The sequence below is a fragment of the Anomaloglossus baeobatrachus genome, chromosome 8 (assembly GCF_048569485.1).
Source record: "Anomaloglossus baeobatrachus isolate aAnoBae1 chromosome 8, aAnoBae1.hap1, whole genome shotgun sequence".
Lineage (NCBI taxonomy): Eukaryota > Metazoa > Chordata > Amphibia > Anura > Aromobatidae > Anomaloglossus > Anomaloglossus baeobatrachus.
This window is the reverse complement of record NC_134360.1, coordinates 84538296-84558209: the sequence shown is the minus strand read 5'-3', so window position 1 is coordinate 84558209 and position 19914 is coordinate 84538296. Positions and strand designations below refer to the sequence as shown.

The 19914-nt window shown below is 46.4% G+C and overlaps 1 protein-coding gene across 1 annotated transcript in view; it reads right to left on the bottom strand.

Moving 5' to 3' along the window:
- Nucleotides 1–11124, bottom strand: part of LOC142249255 (extracellular serine/threonine protein kinase FAM20C-like) — a 102541-nt gene extending 91417 nt beyond the window's left edge. Inside the window, exon 1 of the mRNA XM_075320879.1 lies at nucleotides 10682–11124. Within this exon, the coding sequence (XP_075176994.1) occupies nucleotides 10682–11124 (443 nt within the window). The remainder of the gene's footprint in view (nucleotides 1–10681) is intronic.
- Nucleotides 11125–19914: the final 8790 nt, after the last annotated feature.

Sequence of the window (19914 nt, the reverse complement as noted above, 5' to 3'; positions counted from 1 at the left end):
TATATAACCCATCCTGCTCATATACCCCCATCCTGCTCATATACCCCCATCCTGCTCATATACCCCCATCCTGCTCATATACCCCCATCTTGCTCATATACCCCAATCCTGCTCATATACCTTCATCCTGCTCATAATATACCCCCCATCCTGCTCATAATATACCCCCATCCTGCTATACGCCCCCATCGTGCTATACACCCCCATCCTGGTGTACGGCCCGCATCCTGTGGCACATAAAAAAAAAAAAATGTTCATACTCACCTTACCTCACTCCCTGCAGCATCGCTCCTCCTCCCGTCTGTGTCAGCGGCAGCGCTGCTGAGTGGAGCCGTCCCCGTTCCCCTGCAGCATTGCGATGCTCTCCTGTGCCAACGGCGGCTGCGTGTGGACACGTGCGCACAGCGATGACGTCATCGTTGTGCGCGCCGCTAGTCTCCACTCAGCGGCCGCTGATGGCACAGGAGGACATCGCAATGCTGCTGGAGAACGGAGACGGCTCCACTCAGCGGCCGCTGGCAGCAAGGAGGAAATCACCGTGCTGCAGGGGAACGGTGACAGGTGAATATACTGATTCACTGCACCCTGCGCTGATGATGATGTGCGGGGGCCAGTGAATACAGCCGCACATGATCACTCCAGGCTGTAGTTGCCAGGGGTGATCATGTGGGCCGGCTGTTTATCCCTCGCCCATCATCCCGCCCACCTGTCAGCGCTGAGAGATGGGCGGGATAATGGGCATGCATATTAAATGAGCGGGTCCACGTGGTCACGGCAGGCGCTGCTGCAGCCTGCTCGTGCCCCCGATGACCTGCGCCACCACAGCACCCTCATTCCCGGCCCTATATTCAGACCATAAGACGCACCCCCCACTTTCCCCCAACATTTGGGGGAAAAAAAAGTGCGTCTTATAGTCCGAAAAATACGGTATCTGCTCTGAAACGCATTGAATAAAATCACTTATTTAGGAACTGGTATATTTATTTTGTGAACAGCAGCACGATGTTTAACCCTCTCATCTCTACTATCTGTAATAATGAGGAATGACAAAGGAAAAATTTATTGAACACGTGAAGAAAGAGAGGTGCAAAAAGTCATGGAAAGTCATGGTACCAGCTGAAATCTATCAGTAATTAGAAAGCAATCCTGCTGCTTAGTGAAAAATACACATGTTTATTTCCTTTGTGTGTATTGGAGCAACACAAAAAAAAGAGGAAAAAAAGAGGTAAAATGGACAAAATTTCACACAAAACCCTAAAAATCAAGTGGACAAAATTGTTGGCACCTTCATCTTAATAATTAGTTGCACACAATTTAAAATAAATAACTGCAATCAATCTCTTCCTATAACCATCAACAATCTTCTTACTCCTCTCACCTGGAATTTTGGACCACTCAAACTGCTCCAGGTCTCTCATATTTGAAGGTGTCTTCTCCCAAGAGCAGTTTTAAGATCTTTCCACAGGTGTTCAATGGGATTTAGATTTGGACTCATTGCTGCCACTTCAGAACTCTCCACCGCTTTGTTTCCATCCATTTCTGGGTCCTTCTGGAAGTATGTTCGGGGTCACTGTCTTGCTGGAGGATGCCCCCTGAGTCTGCAGGACAGATTGAATTCCTTTGAAATGTAATTGGTTCTGCTTATCCACCATCTGGACTATCCAGTGTTTTATTCGTTCATCAATTGTTCTGTTGCTCACATACAGTGAAATTAGCAACAGTGCCATGGGCTATAAACTTCCTGACTATGTTGGTACATTATGGACAAAAGAACATTAAAATCTCCAGAAGTGGACTTGTAACCTTGAGATTCTTGATATTTTTCAACAGTTTTGGTTCTCAAGTCCTCAGTCAGTTATCTTCTCTTTTATTCTCAGACAATGCAAAGATTGAGTCAACTTTTCCCTTTTTCATCTGGTTTCAGGTGTGATTTTCATATTGCCCACGGCTGTTACTTGCCACAGGTGAGTTTTAATGAGCATCACATGCTTGAAACAAAGTTCTTTACCCACAATTGTGGAAAGGTGCCAACAATTATGTACAGCCCATTTTGGGGGTTTTGTGAGAAATTATGTCCAATTTGCCTTTTTTTATTACAGCTTTTTTTTGTGTTGTCCAATACACACAAAGAAAATAAATGTGTAGTACAAAACATGTGTAACTGCAATCATTTTCAAGTTTAAAGTCTTCATTTTCTGCAACAATTTCAAAGATGCCAACACTTTCGGCCAAGACTGACTATATACAGTGCCTTGTGAAAGTATTCGGCCCCCTTGAATTTTTAAACCTTTTCCCACATTTCAGGCTTCAAACATAAAGATAAAAATTTCAAATTTTATGGTGAAGAATCAACAACAAGTAGGACACAATTGTGAAAATGAATGATATTTATTGCTTATTTTAAATTTTTGTAAAAAATAAACTGAAAATTAAGTTAATACTTTGTAGCGCCACCTTTTGCTGCGATTACAGCTGCAAGTCGCTTGGGGTATGTCTCTATCAGTTTTGCACATCGAGAGACTGAAATTCATGCCCGTTCTTCCTTTGCAAATAGCTCGAGCTGAGTGAGGTTGGATGGAGAGTGTTGGTGAACAGCAGTTTTCAGCTCTTTCCACAGATTCTCTATTGGATTCAGGTCTGGACTGTGACTTGGCCATTCTAACACCTGGATATGTTTATTTGTGAACCATTCCATTGTAGATTTTGCTTTATACTTGGGATCATTGTCTTGTTGGAAGACAAATCTGCATTCTAGTCTCAGGTCTTTTGCACATTACAACAGGTTTTCTTCAAGAATGGTCCTGTATTTGGCTCCATCCACCTTCCCTTCAATTTTAACCATGTTCCCTGTCCATGCTGAAGCTAAGCAGGCCCAAACCATGATGCTGCCACCACCTTGTTTGACAGTGGGGATGGTGTGTTCAGGGTGATGAGCTGTTTTGCTTTTACGCCAAACATATCGTTTGGCATTGTGCCCAAAAAGTTCGATTTTGGTTTCATCTGACCAGAGCACCTTCTTCAACACGTTTGGTGTGTCTCCCAGGTGGTGTAATACTATTGTATGTACTGAGGATTTCGATTGCATTAGGGCAATGACAACCAGAGACGAGTTCTTGGTGCAAAAGACGTTTTATAATATGTAACTGCAATATGTGCACAGAACAGAATATACACAATAATATGTAACCGCAATATGTGAAAGAGAACAAAATATACACAGTAATATGTAACCGCAATATGTACACAGAACAGTATATACACAGTGGAACATAAACACAGTAAATACCTGCTGGGTTCAGAGCAAAGGGGACTCCCCCAGGGAGACCGCCAGAAGTGAACCCCTATATAGGGGCTGTCCGGCAATCACCTCACAAGGCCCAAATGTACAGCAGCCGGGACACAAAAGGGCAACAGATATAGTCCAAAAAATGTCCGTACGTGATGTGAGTCCTAGGGTGATTATGAACGGAAGGGACCGGGCAGAAGTGCCGACCAGAGACGGCAGACAGAGTCCGAGCACAGTTGGATGAGAGGTGAAGTCCAGAGCTGGTGTCAGGTGTTTCAACCGGATCCAAACAGCAATCAGGAGATGAGAGCAGCAGGGCAGGAGTACACAGGAAGCAGTATACTCAGGCAACTAGACTAAGCTTAGGGGCGGGCTTTTAAACAGATGAACAGGAAGTAGGGCAACAGAACAGAAAACTCCATGTTAACAAAGGGCAAGATCCTTCAAAAGAAAACTGGAAATCCCGGAACTCTGACAGGTGGCTTGTGGCAAACTTTAAATCACACTTTTTATGGATGTCTTTGAGAAATGGCTTTCTTTTTGCCACTCTTCCATAAAGGCCAGATTTGTGCAGTGTACGACTGATTGTTGTCCTATGGACAGGCTCTCCCACGTCAGCTGTAGATCTCTGCAGTTCATCCAGAGTGATCATGGGCCTCTTGGCTGCATCTCTGATCAGTCTTCTCCTTGTTTGAAATGAAATTTTTGAGGAACAGACAGGTCTTGGTAGATTTGCAGTGGTATGATACTCCTTCCATTTCAATATCATCGCTTGCACAGTGCTTCTTGGGATGTTTAAAGTTTTGGAAATCTTTTTGCAACCAAATCCGGCTTTAAACTTCTCCACATCATTATCACGGACGTACCTGTTGTGTTCTTTGGTCTTCATGATGCTATCTGCGCTTTATACAGAACACGGAGCCTATCACAGAGCAGGGGCATTTATACGGAGTCGTGATTACACACAGGTGGCTTATATTTATCATCATCAGTCATTTAGGACAACATTGGATCATTCAGAGATTCTCAATGAACTTCTGGAGTGAGTTTGCTGCACTGAAAATAAAGGGGACGAATAATATTGCACGCCCCAATTTCATGTTTTTATTTTTTACATAAATTTAAAATAAGCAATAAATATTGTTCAACTTCTTAATTGTGTCCCACTTGATGTTGATTCTTCACCATAAAATTTAAATTTTTTATCTTTATGTTTGAAGCCTGAAAAGTGGGAAAAGGTTGAAAACTTCAAGGAGACCAAATACTTTCGCCAGGCACTGTATTTATATTATATATAGCTTATGTATAAATTATATATTTATATATAATTCTGTAATATATGTTATCATAATATTTAATTACATATCGTGGAATTAAAAAAAAAAAAAAAGGATGAAGTGAAGGCTCCAACAGCTATTGCACATTAACCCGTTCAGCCCCCAGCCTGTTTTCACCTTAAAGACCCGGCCATTTTTTGCAATTTTCACAAGTGTCACTTTGACAGGTTATAACTCTGGAACACTTCAACGGATCCTGGCGATTCTGAGATTGTTTTTTCGTGACATATTGTACTTCATGTCATTGGTAAATTTAGGCCGATATGTTTTGCGTTTATTTGTGAAAATTTCGGAAATTTGGCGAAAATTTTGAAAATGTTGCAATTTTCAAAATTTTAAATATGTCACACAAAAAAGTTACTAAATAAAATTTCCCACATGTCTACTTTACACCAGCGCAATTTTTGAAAAAAAAAAAATTTACGTTAGGAAGTTAGAAGGGTTCAAAGTTCATCACCAATTTCTCATTTTTCCAACAAAATTTGCAAAAAAAAATTGTTTAGGTACCACATCACATTTGGAGTGATTTGAGAAACCTAGGCGACAGAAAATACCCTGAGTGACCCAATTCTAAAATCTTCACCCCTCACTCTGCTCAAAACCACATCCAAGAAGTTTATTAACCCTTTAGGAGCTTCACAGCAACCAAAGCAATGTAGACGAAAAAATGAAAATTTTACTTTTTTAACACAAAAATGTTACTTTAGCCATAAAAATTAGTATTTTCACAAGGGTATCAGGAAAAATGCATGATAAAATGTATCGTGCATTTTCTCCTGAGTACGCAGATACCCCATATGTGGTGGTAATCAAATGTTTGGACACACAGCAGGACTCGGAAGGCAAGGAGCGCCATTTGAATTTTTGAGTGCAAAATTAGCTGCACTCATTAGCAGACACCATGTCGGGTTTGAAGACTCCCCGAGGTGCCTAAACAATGGAGCTCCCCCACAAATGACCCCATTTTGGAAACTAGAGCCCTTAAATATTTTTTCTAGATGTTTGATGTGCACTTTGAACCCCTGGGGGCTTCACAGAAGTTTATAACGTTGAGCCGTGAAAAGAAAAAAAAATTTTCTTAACAAAAAACTGTTGCTTCAACCAGGTAGCTTTTTTTATCACAAGGGTATCAGGAAAAAATGCACCATAAAATGTATTGTGCATTTTCTCCTGAGTACGCAGATACCCCATATGTGGTGGAAATCAAATGTTTGGGCGCACGGCAGGACTCGGAAGGCAAGGAGCGCCATTTCACAGCAAAATTGGTTGGAATTATTAGCGGACGCCATGTTTCATTTGGAGACCCCCCTGAAGTGCCTAAACAATGGAGCTCCCCCACAATTGACCCCATTTTGGAAACTAGACCCCTCATGGAATTTATCTAGCTGTTTAGTGAGCACTTTGAACCCCTGGAGGCTTCACAAACGTTTGTAATGTTCAGCCGTGAAAATATTTTATTCTTTTTTTTACCACAAAATTGTTTTTTCAACAGGTAGCTTTTTTTTCCACAAGGGTATCAGGAAAAAATGCACCATAAAATGTATTGTGCAATTTCTCCTGAGTACACAGGTACCTCATATGTGGTGGAAATCAATTGTTTGGGCGTACGGCGGGGCTCAGAAGAGAAGGAGCGCCATTTCACAGTAAAATTGATTGGAATTATTAGCAGACGCCATGTTTCATTTGGAGACCCCCTGAGGTGCCTAAACAATGGAGCTCCCCCACATGTGATCCCATTTTGGAAACTAGACCCCCCCCCATACAAAAAAAATTAGTTTGGCGAAATAAAAAATACAGACATCAGTAAAAAAAAAAAAAAAAAAAAAAAAAAAGAGCGCCTGCCACTAAGACCAGTGCCAAACGTGAGAGCAATGCACGAGTCTCGCATCGCATCATCCACTGCAGTCTGGAAGCGAGCAACTGCGCTGGATAATGCGATGCGAGAGGGCGGGGCGGCAGATGAGAAAGGGCGCAGCGGATGGAAAATGGGAAAGGGCGCAGCGGGTGGAGGAGCGGCAGAGGATGGGAAAGGGCGCAGCGGATGGATGATGGAAATGGCGCAGCGGATGGATGGGAAATGGCGCAGCGGATGGATGGGAAATGGCGCAGCGGATGGAGGAGCGGCAGAGGATGGGGGGGGGGAAGGCGAGATGGGGATACCTACCTTACAGGATGGATCTAGGCAGCAGGATCACAGCAGACAGAAGAGGCAGCAGATGAAGGAGGCAACAGATCGAGGAGGGTGAGAGGGGGCAGTAGATGGAAAATGGGAGAGAGCAGGCAGCAGATCGGGGAGGGGGGCAGAGTCTGATGGGAGAGAGAGATGGCACATGGAGGAGGGGGGGCCCCGGGGGGAGGGTGGCTTGCAGCACATGTGGGGGGAGGGTGGCTTGCTTGCAGCACATGTGGGGGGAGGGTGGCTTGCTTGCAGGACATGTGGGGGGAGGGTGGCTGGCTTGCAGCACATGTAGGGGGAGGGTGGCTGGCTTGCAGCACATGTGGGGGGAGGGTGGCTTGCAGCACATGGCAGCCACCCTCCCCCCACATGTGCTGCAAGCCAGCCACCCTCCCCCCACATGTGCTGCAAGCCACCCTCCCCCCACATGTGCTGCAAGCCACCCTCCCCCCACATGTGCTGCAAGCCACCCTCCCCCCACGTGGGGGGAGGGTGGCTTGCAGCACATGGAGGGATAGGTGGTGTGGCGATGGAGAAGAAGGGGCAGCCGATGAAGGAGGCGGCGGCAGCCGCCGATCGGGAACAGTGGGGGCCGATTCGGGGGCAGCAGCGGCTGAAAAAGGTGGGTGCGGGGACAGTGGCGAGCATGGCGGCGGGGACAGCGGTGGATCGGGAGCGGCGGCGGGGACAGCGGTGGATCGGGAGCGGCGGCGAGGACAGCGGTGGAGCGGGAGCATGGCGGCGGGGACAGCGGTGGAGCGGGAGCATGGCGGCGGGGACAGCGGTGCATCGGAAGCATGGCGGCGGGGACAGCGGTGCATCGGAAGCATGGCGGCGGGGACAGCGGTGGATCGGGAGCGGCGGCGGGGACAGCGGTGGAGCGGGAGCATGGCGGCGGGGACAGCGGTGCATCAGGAGCAAGGCGGCGGGGACAGCGGTGCATCGGGAGCATGGCGGCGGGGACAGCGGTGAAGCGGGAGCATGGCGGCGGGGACAGCGGTGAAGCGGGAGCATGGCGCTGGGGACAGCGGTGCATCGGGAGCATGGCGGCGGGGACAGCGGTGGAGCGGGAGCATGGCGGCGGGGACAGCGGTGCATCGGGAGCATGGCGGCGGGGACAGTGGTGGAGCGGGAGCATGGCGGTGGGGACAGCGGTGCATCGGAAGCATGGCGGCGGGGACAGCGGTGCATCGGAAGCGCGGCGGGGACAGCGGTGGATCGGAAGCATGGCGGCGGGGACAGCGGTGCATCGGGAGCATGGCGGCGGGGACAGCGGTGAAGCGGCAGCAGCGGCGGGGCGATCGGAGACAGCGGCAGCAGCGGCGGGGCGATCGGAGACAGCGGCGGTGAAGCGGGAGCAGCGGCGGGGCGATCGGAGACAGCGGCGGGGACAGCGGTGAAGCGGGAGCAGCGGCGGGGCGATCGGGGACAGGGCCGGGCGGCGGGGACAACAACTTACCGCTCTCCTCGGCTTCCAGGGACGGTCACAGGCCGCAGATCCACATTGATTGTAGAGAGCGGTCACAAGACCGGTCTCTCCAATCAGAGCTGGGGGCGGGTGAAGCATCGATCACTCAGCTCCAGCCAATGGCCAGTGCTACAGCAGCACTGATCAGGGCTGGATTTCAATGTTCCAGCCATTTTCAATGGCTAGAACATTACAGTGGCTGTAATTGGCTGAGCGGCGTTCGTCAGCCAATCACAGCCTCTGTAGGTTCGGGGAGGAGGCACCACCCCTGCTGAGGTCAGGCAGAGGTCCCCTCCTTCCCGAATCTACCGTTTAAGTAAACAAATTTCACTCCCCGGGGCTCCGGGACCGCGATTTCGCCATGACGTACTGAGTACGTCATGGGTCGTTTAGCACCATGTCACCATGACGTACTCAGTACGTCCAAGGTCGTTAAGGGGTTAAAGGGAACCAATCACCAGGATTTTCGTATATAACCTAAAGCCAGTGCTATACTGGTACTATCAGGCTGAGTCTATTCGTACCTGTCGTGGTCAGCTTGCATGTTTAGGTTTTGAAATCCAAGAAAGTAAAGTTTATAAAATCATCAGCTTCTTGAGTGACAGCAGCTGAGGATCAGATAATATCTGGGAAATATTCATAGTTATCCCCTCCCCTGTTAGAATTAGTATATGTACTATACCATAGATTTAAATTTTGACTTGCAGGACCTGTGCTGAGGCCATACCCATGTGACCAGAAGGGGCGGGGCCTCAGCCAACCAAAAAATGTTGCTTCCTGATATCAGCTTTGTTGCCTGAGGCCCCGCCCCTTCTGGTCACATGGGTATGGCATAATATATATACTAATTCTAACAGGGGGAGGAGATAACTATGAATACCCCTCAGATATTATCTGATCCTCAAGAAGCTGATTATTTTATAAACTTTTCTATCTTGTATTTCAAAACCTAAACATCCGAGCTGACGACTAAAGGTATGTATAGAATCAGCCTTATAGTGCCAGTATAGCACTGGTCTTAGGTTATATACAAAAATCCTGGTGATTGGTTCCCCCTAATGCCACTGTGTGTGCATAGTCCAGCACAATGCACACTGGAAAAGATTATACAGTATATATAAATACAGTATATATATATATATATATATCTATATATATATATATATATATATATATAGATATATATATATATATATATATATATATACACACCACCTTTTTCTTTTCCTTTAAACTCACCTCATGTCCCTTTATATAACCTATGTATAAGGATTATTAACTTGAGAAGCATTAGTGCTGGATTCTTAATCTTTCTTATCTTTCTGTTTTTCCTCACTATTTTTAATTGTATAGTAAAAGGTTTGTTTTAACAGATGCTGGTTGTGCAACACAGCCGTCATCTGCTGGATATGGCGTGGGCTCGACTCCTGAGCTCGCTTCGCATACAGGCAGCCAACGTTGGATGTGCCAGTATATTGGTAGTATGCCCATTGTTGGGAAGGACTTAAAAGGCATTTTCCTTTTTATAAGGATCCCTTGAGGATAAACTGATCACAGGATGACCCCCAACAATCAGCTATGATCTCTGGTAACATTAAGGAATAACGTTTGGAACTCCATTCTATGTCTGAACTGGGTGCAAAAAACCTAAAAAACATCACTATGGGGAGATAAGGTATGCACACCAGTGACTATGGAAGGGGAATACATGGAATAGCAGAAACTGCTGTGTGAATACTGACATGAAAAATTCAATAGCTATTTGTAAGAATGAAATGTGAAAAATGGAACCTGCATTACTGCCATGAATATATGAATAAAGAGAAATTTAGCTACTGAATTGATCAATGCAGAAGAGCCCCAACACTACGCCAAAGTATTTCTCTACGTTGGGGTCCCTAGCTTGTGTGTGTCCTCTCATGCAGTTAAAAAACTTATTTTAACTGCATGAGAGGACACACACAAGCTAGGGACCCCAACGTAGAGAAATACTTTGGCGTAGTGTTGGGGCTCTTCTGCATTGATCAATTCAGTAGCTAAATTTCTCTTTATTCATATATTCATGGCAGTAATGCAGGTTCCATTTTTCACATTTCATTCTTACAAATAGCTATTGAATTTTTCATGTCAGTATTCACACAGCAGTTTCTGCTATTCCATGTATTCCCCTTCCATAGTCACTGGTGTGCATACCTTATCTCCCCATAATGATCTCTGGTAAAACCTGGCTGCAATTGTCCCACTGAAATCAATGAGCTCTTTGCAATCTCTGGGCCTATAGATCAGGACACTATATAGTTTCTTTAAATAGATAAAGGTGCAAAATGTCCTATTACCATAACCAAGAATTCCCAAATAAGATCATTTACAATGTTCTGTTACATAAGACAACTTACTTGACAAATGTTACTCACCATTCATCACTCCCACTGCCTTTTAGCGTAAATCGTTCCTCAGTATTAACTCGGAAAAGCTTGTCCTCTTCCTCAAGTACGGGCATTAGAGAATTATAGAGAGGATGTTGGAAGAGAGACGCTAGTTTTGATCCTTGATATCTTTTGAACGAAATGTTCGTAATTTTCGGTCTTGCTTCTGAAATTTTCAGTGTCTGACTTCCATCCACTGAGGACCCATTACTTCCACTAAAATCTTGCAATGCTCTTACAAGAGGGGATTTCCTTACCATGTGGATCTTGGCTTTGGGGTGGTTTTGAGGTGGACAAGAGCATGAAACTGTGGTAGAAAACGAAAAAATATCCAGAGCAAAATGCATTATAAAAGTAAGGAAGAGAAGTGACAGGATCAATAACTTGAACCTCCTATGAGCTGAAAATCGTAGACGCCAAAACATTTTCATTTCAACGAGAAAAATCAAAACTTTGAAAATAAATCTTTAGGGCTTTAGATGGAAAATTCATTGAAGATTCAGATAGTAAAAGCCATTCAGATCCCTTTTTATCGTGTCATAATTTCTGATTCAGAAACTACAACTAGCGATGACTCCTGATGTGGTCAGAAAGAGGACAATGTTTCATTGGCGAGTTATTTGAGAGCTGAGTAAATAGAGATCAGACTCCAAGTGCTCAAGGTTTAATCAATAAATGTAACTCCAGCCAATATTTCACTTGCAAGAAGTTTAGCAATACCCCCTGGAAACTAAATTGCTAAAAGCACCTATTAACAAATGGACGGTTATACAACTAAACCATCTCAGGTATCAACTATTTTACAAAATAACGTTTCAAACAATCTTATTATTCTGCAATAGCTGACATAAAGGGAAACATAAAGAGAAAGCATCAATGAAACATCCGTTGGCTTGCTGGGTACAATACACAGCATGAACATGTTATTGGTGTCAAATTTGTAGCTTGTTAAATGTACATCCAACCTATGTTAGGTAGTTGCAGTTCCTTATAAAGCGTCAACATAGTCTACATGTGGTAAAGAGAAAAAAACAAGAAAGCCAGCACTAAATGTGCACTACTGCACTAAAGATTCGAAACTGTACTTATTATTAAAATTTGAGATTTTTGGCAGAAATTTGCAATTTCTTGAGCTACCCCGCCATGTCACGGCAAATCTCTTTGGGGCAGTCGTACTCTAAAATATTTTTATATAAAATGTGCCAAACGGCCTCACATGTGAAAAAATAGAACTGCTCTTAGCAGCACTTACTTGGTGTTTTTCTATCCCGTTCCCATGACTGAGTCATGGCTGTGGGCGGGACAGGTCCAAGCAAATGCTGCATAAAGTAAATAGCCTGTGAACAGGGTTTGATGGCTGAATGGGAAAAGCCACCAACTGACAAACTCAAGACAAGTGGAATACAACCCAAATTGGGGTGCACGGCAAGGTGGGGGTCAGCCACTGACCAATTCGATGAAGAAAAAACAAGAAAGCCAGCACTAAATGTGCACTACTGCACTAAAAATTCCAAACTGTACTTATTATTAAAATTTGAGATTTTTGCAAAAAATTGTAAGTCCTTGAGCTACCCCGCCACGTCACGGCAAATGTCTTTGGGGCAGTCCTACTTTAAAATATTTTTATATAAAATGTGCCATTCGGCCTCACATGTGAAAAAGTAGAACCTTGCCGTGCACCCCAATTTGGGTTGTATTCCACCTGTCTTGATTTTGGCCATTGGTGGCTATTCACATTCAGCCATCAGGCCCTGTCCACAGGCTATTTTCTTCAAGCAGCATTTGCTTGGGCCTGTCCCGCCCACAGCCATGATTCAGTCATGGGTACGGGATTGAATAACACCAAGTAAGTGCTGCTAAGTACAGTTCAACTTTTCATATGCGAGGCCGCATGGCACATATTATATAAAAAAAATTTAGAGTAGGACTGCCCGAAAGAGATTTGCCGTGACGTGGCGGGGTAGCTCAAGAAATTGCAATTTTTTGCAAAAAATCTCAAATTTTAATAATAGCAGCAAAAGGTTGCGCTACAAAGTATTAACTTAAAGGGGCCGAAAAATATTGCACGCCACAATTTTCAGTTCATTCTTTTTTATAAAAGTTTAAAATAAGCAATAAATTTCGTTCAACTTCACAATTGTCTCCCACTTGTTGTTGATTCTTCACAATGCAATTTAAATGTTTTATCTTTATGGTTCAAGCTTGAAATGTAGGAAAAGGTTGAAAAATTCAAGGGGGCACAATACTTTTGCAAGGCACTGTATATATACCGGTATATATATATATGTATATATATATATATATATATATATATATATATATATAGGTAAGTCCAGAAATGCGTGGGCAGGGACACGCGTTTTAGCATTTTTGCTGTTTACCAAAATATATTCAAGATACAGTTAGCTAATCAATATGGCCTTAAAGTGCAGATTTTCAGTTTTAATTTGAGGCTATCCACATCCTAATTGGAGTAAGATTTTAGGAATTAAAGCTCTTTAATATATAGCTGCCTCTTTTTCAAGGGACCAAAAGTAATTATCTCAAAAGCTCTTTAATGGGCTGCATGGGCAATTCCTTCATTAACTCATCATCAATTAAGCAGTTAAAAAGGTTTGGAGCTGATTCCAGGTGTGGCATTTGGAAGCTGCTGAATGCACAACAGAGAGAGATAGCAGAAATGTTCGGAGTGACCAAATAAACAGTTTGGGATATTCTGAAAAAAGAGCGCACTGGTGAGCTTGGGAACTCAAAAAGGCTTGGACGTCCACAGAGGACAACAGTGGTAGATGATTGCAGAATTCTTTCTATGGTGAAGAAAATCCCTCCACAACATCTACCCAAGTGAAGAACACTCTCTAAGATGTAGGTGTTTCAATATATGTCTACTATAAAGAAAACACTTCATGAAAGTAAATACAGTGATATACACAACACAGGAGGAGGATAGGCACCACAAATGATAAAATATATCAGTAAAGGCCGCTTTACACGCTGCGACATCGCTCAAGTGATCTCATTGGGGTCACGGAATTTGTGACACACATCCGGTCGCTTTAGCGATGCCGTTGCGTGTGACACCTTTGAGCGATTTTGCATCGTTGCAAAAACGTGCAAAATCGCTCATCGGTGACATGGGGGTCCATTCTCAAAAATCGTTACTGCAGCAGTAACGAGGTTGTTCCTCGTTCCTGCGGCAGCACACATCGCTCCTTGTGACACCGCAGGAGCGAGGAACCTCACCTTACCTGCCTCCCGCCCGCAATGCGGAAGGAAGCAGGTGGGCGGGATGTTCGTCCCGCTCATCTCCGCCCCTCCGCTTCTATTGGGCGGCGGTTCAGTGATGCTGCTGTGACGCTAAACAAACCGCCCCCTTAGAAAGAAGGCGTTTTGCCGGTCACAGCGACGTTGCAGGGCAGGTAAGTAGTGTGACGGGTCTGGGCGATGTTGTGCGCCACGGGCAGCGATTTGCCCATGTCGCACAACCGATGGGGGCGGGTACGCACGCTAGTAATATCGGTACCGATATCGCATCGTGTAAAGCGGCCTTAAGGCTCCGTGCAAGCACCAAAATTTCAAGCGTAAGACAGACTGGAGATAGTGCTAAAAACTGCACAGGAGCCATTAGTGAATAATTCCACACATCTGTTATGTATGCAAACAATTACAAAAAGTTTATTACATACAGTATAAACACCTAAAAACATGGGAAATCTCTAAATAACAAAAGGGAGGAATTCCTCTAACATAGCACCCACTGACTTATATTCCCAATTATAGGTCAAAAGTACGTGACATACGGTAACTAATAAACCCTGGTGAATGATACAAATAAACATACTAACAATGATCATCTGACAAAATCACAAACCTGGTGTAAGAGTATTATTACCAGATAAGTATAGGACCAAAGTATGAAATCGATTAAATTAAAAAAAAAGAGGGGTGCGTAGAGATATTAGTATCCCCACGTGTTATGCCAGCATGCGGCTTCTTCAGGGGTGATAATACCCTTCAGTTTGTGATTTTGTCAGATGATCATTGTAAGTTACGGCACATCATGGCAAGTCTCTGGGGGAGTGGGATGGAGGTGCAAAGTAACAAAGTAACTATGGTACTTAGTAAACAGTTGTCGCGGGCGGAGGAGGGGACGCTGCGCTCTCCCACTGCTCGGGTCCGGCCGCTGCTGCTGCTGCGGCTGCTGCTCGGTGGTGGCTCGAGCGGTGGGCCGGATCTCGGGGACTCGAGCGGCGCTCCTCGCCCGTGAGTGAAAAGGGGTTGGGATTGATTGGATGGTGGGGATTTGGTTATTGTCCGTGACGCCACCCACGGTTGTGGTGATATTGGTGACACCACCGCTGCTCTGGACGGGGATCCCGGGAGCGGTGACAGGGAGCAGCTTTGTTGTTAGTTCTCCCCTCCGTGGGTAGGGGGTTGGTTGTCCCGGGGCCCGGTGATGGGGTAGGAATGGATGACAGGCGGGTTACAGGGCCTGGTGGGGTGCAGGGTCGCGGGGGCAGCGCTGTGCCGCACGGCACGGTGGTACTCACTCAGCCAATGATGAGGACACAGTTCTCGGTAAAACAAACGGCTGGATGGACGGGTCCCACAGGCAGCTGCGGTGTTGTTTCTCCCGCAGGTTGGTGGTGACTGCCTTTCCCTGCACCTATGTACGGTAGATGGTTCCAATGGGTTCCCACCGGTAACCCGCTCCCCAGCTTGGATATGGGCTGGAGGAGCCCCTTTTGCCCACAGGCTCTGGCCCTGAGAAACGGTTGCCTTGGCGGTGGCGGTGTCTCCCTCTCTTGGTTGGACTGTTGCCTTCTGTCGGGACTTGGCTGTTGGGAAACCCAGGAGGTTCGCTTCACTAACGAATTCGGCAAATTCACGGCGACTCCTAGCCTTGCTGGGGTCCGTAAGCCCCTGCCAGATGGTGCTGGCTTCTCCTTGCGTACCGGTCCGGTACCGCCGGGCCACCGCCCGTCCATGGTCCTTATGGTAGACTCCGATAGGCCACTCCTGCAGACGGTCACCACCGTCTGCCAACCTTGCTGATCCGTCCGGGCCACACACCCGGACCAACTTTAGTCTGCTCAGCTGCCACTTTCCTTCCTTCCACTTTCACTTCCCTAGCTGAACTCCTTACTTTTCCCGCCTCCAGGACTGTGTACTCCTCGGTGGGCGGTGCCAACCACCTGGCCCACCCCCTGGTGTGAACATCAGCCCCTGGAGGAAGGCAACAAGGGTTTTGTGTCTGACTTCGGTGTGCCTGACCAGGAGTGTGGGGTGTGTGGTTGTTGTGCTCTGTGGCCCCTGGCTTGTCCAGGGCGCCACACAATCATCCATCATAACATGCTCTTAATTCCTGTCGGATAGTAGCCCTGACATGCGGTGCACTGGTTTTTCATGAGATTATTATATGTAGCTCATAGTAGGGTTATTGTCAGGGAGGGATTAAGAGCATGTGATGATGGATGATTATTTACTACTAGAGCTGGTTGAACTCGCAGAAAACTGTAATCTGGTCATGCTTTGCCTTCCGGAGCCGACAATTAACCCTCATTGAATATTCACTGCTTTCCCCGCCCACCGGCGCGTGTAATTGGTTGCGGTTAGATGCGCCCCCACCCTGAGTGGCAACTTGTCAGCTGACTGCAACCAATCACAGGTCAGGACAGCTGGTGGGTAGGGAAAGCAGTGCAAGTGTCTGCGGGTCAGTATCGTGGTATAAAAATAAATGAATAAATAAAATAATCAGTGCAGGGTCCCCGTATTCTGATACCAGCAAAGATAAAGCCCACGGCTGCAGCCCCCAGCTGTCGGGCTTTATCATGGCTGTATCAAAATAAGGCCGGAGTCACACATTTGCGCGAGTCTCGCATAGCATCACCCATCAGCTGCACACTTTCCTGACAGGAGCGTGCATCTGCATGTATTTCTATGCAGCTGCACGCTCGTGTCCAAAGAGTGTGCGGCTGCCGGGTGATGCAATGCGAGACTCGTCTGAGCACACCTTAAGGCTGGAGTCACACACTTGCACGAGTCTTGTATCACATCACCCGGCAGCTGCACACTCTCCAGACAGGAGCATGTATCTGCATGAATTTCTATGCAACTGCACGCTCGTGTCCGGAGAGTGTGTGGCGGTGTCGGGTGATGTGATCCGACACTCCAGCGAGTCATTCGGTTCTTGTGGGCAAACTGTAAGGTTGGAGTCACACTTGCGCGAGTCTCACATCGCATCACCCGACACGGCTTGAAGCTCTCCAGACACGAGCATGCAGCTGTATAGAACTACATGCAGCCAACCCGCTCCTGTCAGGAGAGTGTGCGACCGTGCCAGGTGATGCTATGCGAGACTCGTGCAAATCCCTCGCAAGTGTGACTTAACACCGGCCTAAGAGGAACCGCATGCGGCTTTTTTTTAAAAATAATTTACAGAAATAATTAAAATAACCCAACGTGCGGTCCACCCAATTTTCATACCCAGCCAAGATAAAGCTGACAGCTGGGGCGGTATTCTCAGGCTGGGGAGGTCTAGCCTAAAAATATCACCCTCCAGCCACCCGGAATTGCCGCATCCATTAGATATGACAAGCCCGGCGCTTTACCAGCTCTTCCAGAATGCCCTGGTGCAATGGCACAGGGTAATGAGGAGTTAATAACAGTGCACAGCTGCTACTAAGCCCCAGATTAGTAATGGCACAGGCAGACACCCCGCATCACTAATCTGTCAGTGACAGTAAATAAATAGAAACATTGAAAAAATCCTTTATTTGGAGTAACTGACAAAAAACACCCTCTTTCCCCCTTTATTGACCCCCCCAAACACCCCTCCAGGTCCAATTTAATCCACAGAAGATCCCATGGCGATTCAGGTCTGCTACATCTGAAACTCACAGTGAGCTCCGTAGAACAAGACTGCCTGCTGTGAGCTCCAGAGAATGAATGAGCTACGATGAGCGATGACGTCACTCAGGTTATTTGCGGTCACAGCTGGACATTCCCATTCCGGAAGCAGTGTGCCGCCATGACGCCGAGCTTTGGTGAGTATGAAGCGCTCGCTTCATTCTTGTTTTCTTTATTTTTCCTTTATTTTTTTTTTAATTTCTCAAGCGTCGAATTCGGATAAAACACCCGGGCATCTTAAACACCCGGGCATCTTTAAAATCGCGTGGATCCGGACTTTTACAGTCTGGGTCTACTCAGCCCCAATTACTACATATCTGTCACACTAGGTATGGGGAAACACCAAGCAAGCGTTGAAAAGAGAGTTGAGGAAAGAGGGGTACCCTGTGTCTAGGGAAGGGGGAGATGGGGGACCCCTGATAAAACCTTCCACTGGCCCCTGGGTCCCCTGACGTCCCTATATAGGTTCCGCACCTAAGCACTAAGCAGTATACCTAGACCCTAGCTGACCCTGATCTGAGCTCTAAGTAATGGGATGAGCACTAGTCAACCCCACTAGAGGCCCAGTCACACTAAACAACTTACCAGCTATCCCAACAACGATACAACCTGATAGGGATCGCTGGTAAGTTGCTAGGAGGTCGCTGGTGAGATGTCACACTAAGCGACTCTCCAGCGATCGCACCAGCAACCTGACCTGGCAGGGATCGCTGGAGCGTCGCTACACGGGTTGCTGGTGAGCTGTCACACAGGCAGATCTCACCAGCAACCAGTGACCAGCCCCCAGCCAGCAGCGCAGCGTGGAAGCGATGCTGCGCTTGGTAACTAAGGTAAATATCGGGTAACCAACCTGATATTTACCTTGGTTACCAGCGCACACAGCTTAGCGCTGGCTCCCTGCACACCTAGCCACAGTACACATCGGGTTAATTACCCGATGTGTACTCTGCTATGTGTGCAAGCAGCAGGAGCCGGCTTCTGCGGACGCTGGTAACCACGGTAAACATTGGGTAACCAAGAAGCCCTACCTTGGTTACCCGATATTTACCTTTGTTACCAACGTCCGCCGCTCTCACACTGCCAGTGCCGGTCCCTGTTCTCTGCACTCCTAGCCACAGTACACATCGGGTTAATTACCCATGACACACCCGTGACAAGATCATAGACTATGTTTCGGGAAAATGTAACCCCGCACTTTACAGTTATTCGCCAAGAAAACCCTGCCTCCATTAAACTCAAAGGAGCTGGGATCTACAGGTTATTAATAGGAGCTCTGATTGGTTGCTATAGGCAACGATGGACATTCTTAGTATAATAAGCTTATGTGTGAGGTAATATGATTTTGGTGGAGAGATGGATAAAGAGAGAGACAGCCAAAGAAAGACAGAGAGACAGAGACAGAAAGAGACAGAAAGAGAAACAAAGAAACAGACAGAGAGATAGAGAGAGACAGAGAAATAGACAGAAACAGAGAGATGGATAGAGAGATAGATAGAGAGAGAGACAGAGAGAGAGGCAGACAGGGATAGAGACAGAGAGACACATGGATAGATAGAGAGAAACAGACAGCAAGAGAGATAGAGACAGAGAGAAAGACAGAGAGATGGATAGAGAGACAGAGAGAGATGGACAGAAACAGAGAAACGGATAGAGAGACACAGACTGAAACAGAGGGACAGAGAGATGAATAGAGAAACTGACAGATACAGATAGACAGAGAAAGAGAATGAGACAGACAGAGAGACAGAAAGGCAGACAGGGATAGAGACAGAGAGAGAGACAGATAGACAGACAGAGAGAGAGAGAGACAGATAGACAGAGAGAGACAGAGAGAGTCAGACAGAGAGACAGTGACAGACAGTGACAGAGAGAACGAGACAGAGAGAGAGACAAAGAGTTGGAGACAGAGAGAGACAGACAGACAGACAGACATACAGAGAGGGAGAGGGAGAGTGTGGGAGAGTGGGAGAGAGGGACGGTGGGAAAAAGACAGTTACTATCCCAGGCATTGCTGGGTACTACAGCTAGTACAGTATAAGGCTCTCAATTTACAATAATGTCCCCCATTCTTGCCCCTCTATAATATAAGATCCCACTCTGTGACCCACATATAGTAGTAATGGCCCCCAATCTGGTACTTATTTTGCAATAATGACCCCATTCTTTATACCGTTCCCTTGTGTGGCCCCAATCTAGTAATTATGTACATCATTATGGTTCCATATGGGACAGACTACGGCAGGGGGGCTGCTCGAGACGCTCGGATCCGGGCGGTTGCTGTGGCTCGAGTGCCAGCCGGACCTGGGCTCGTG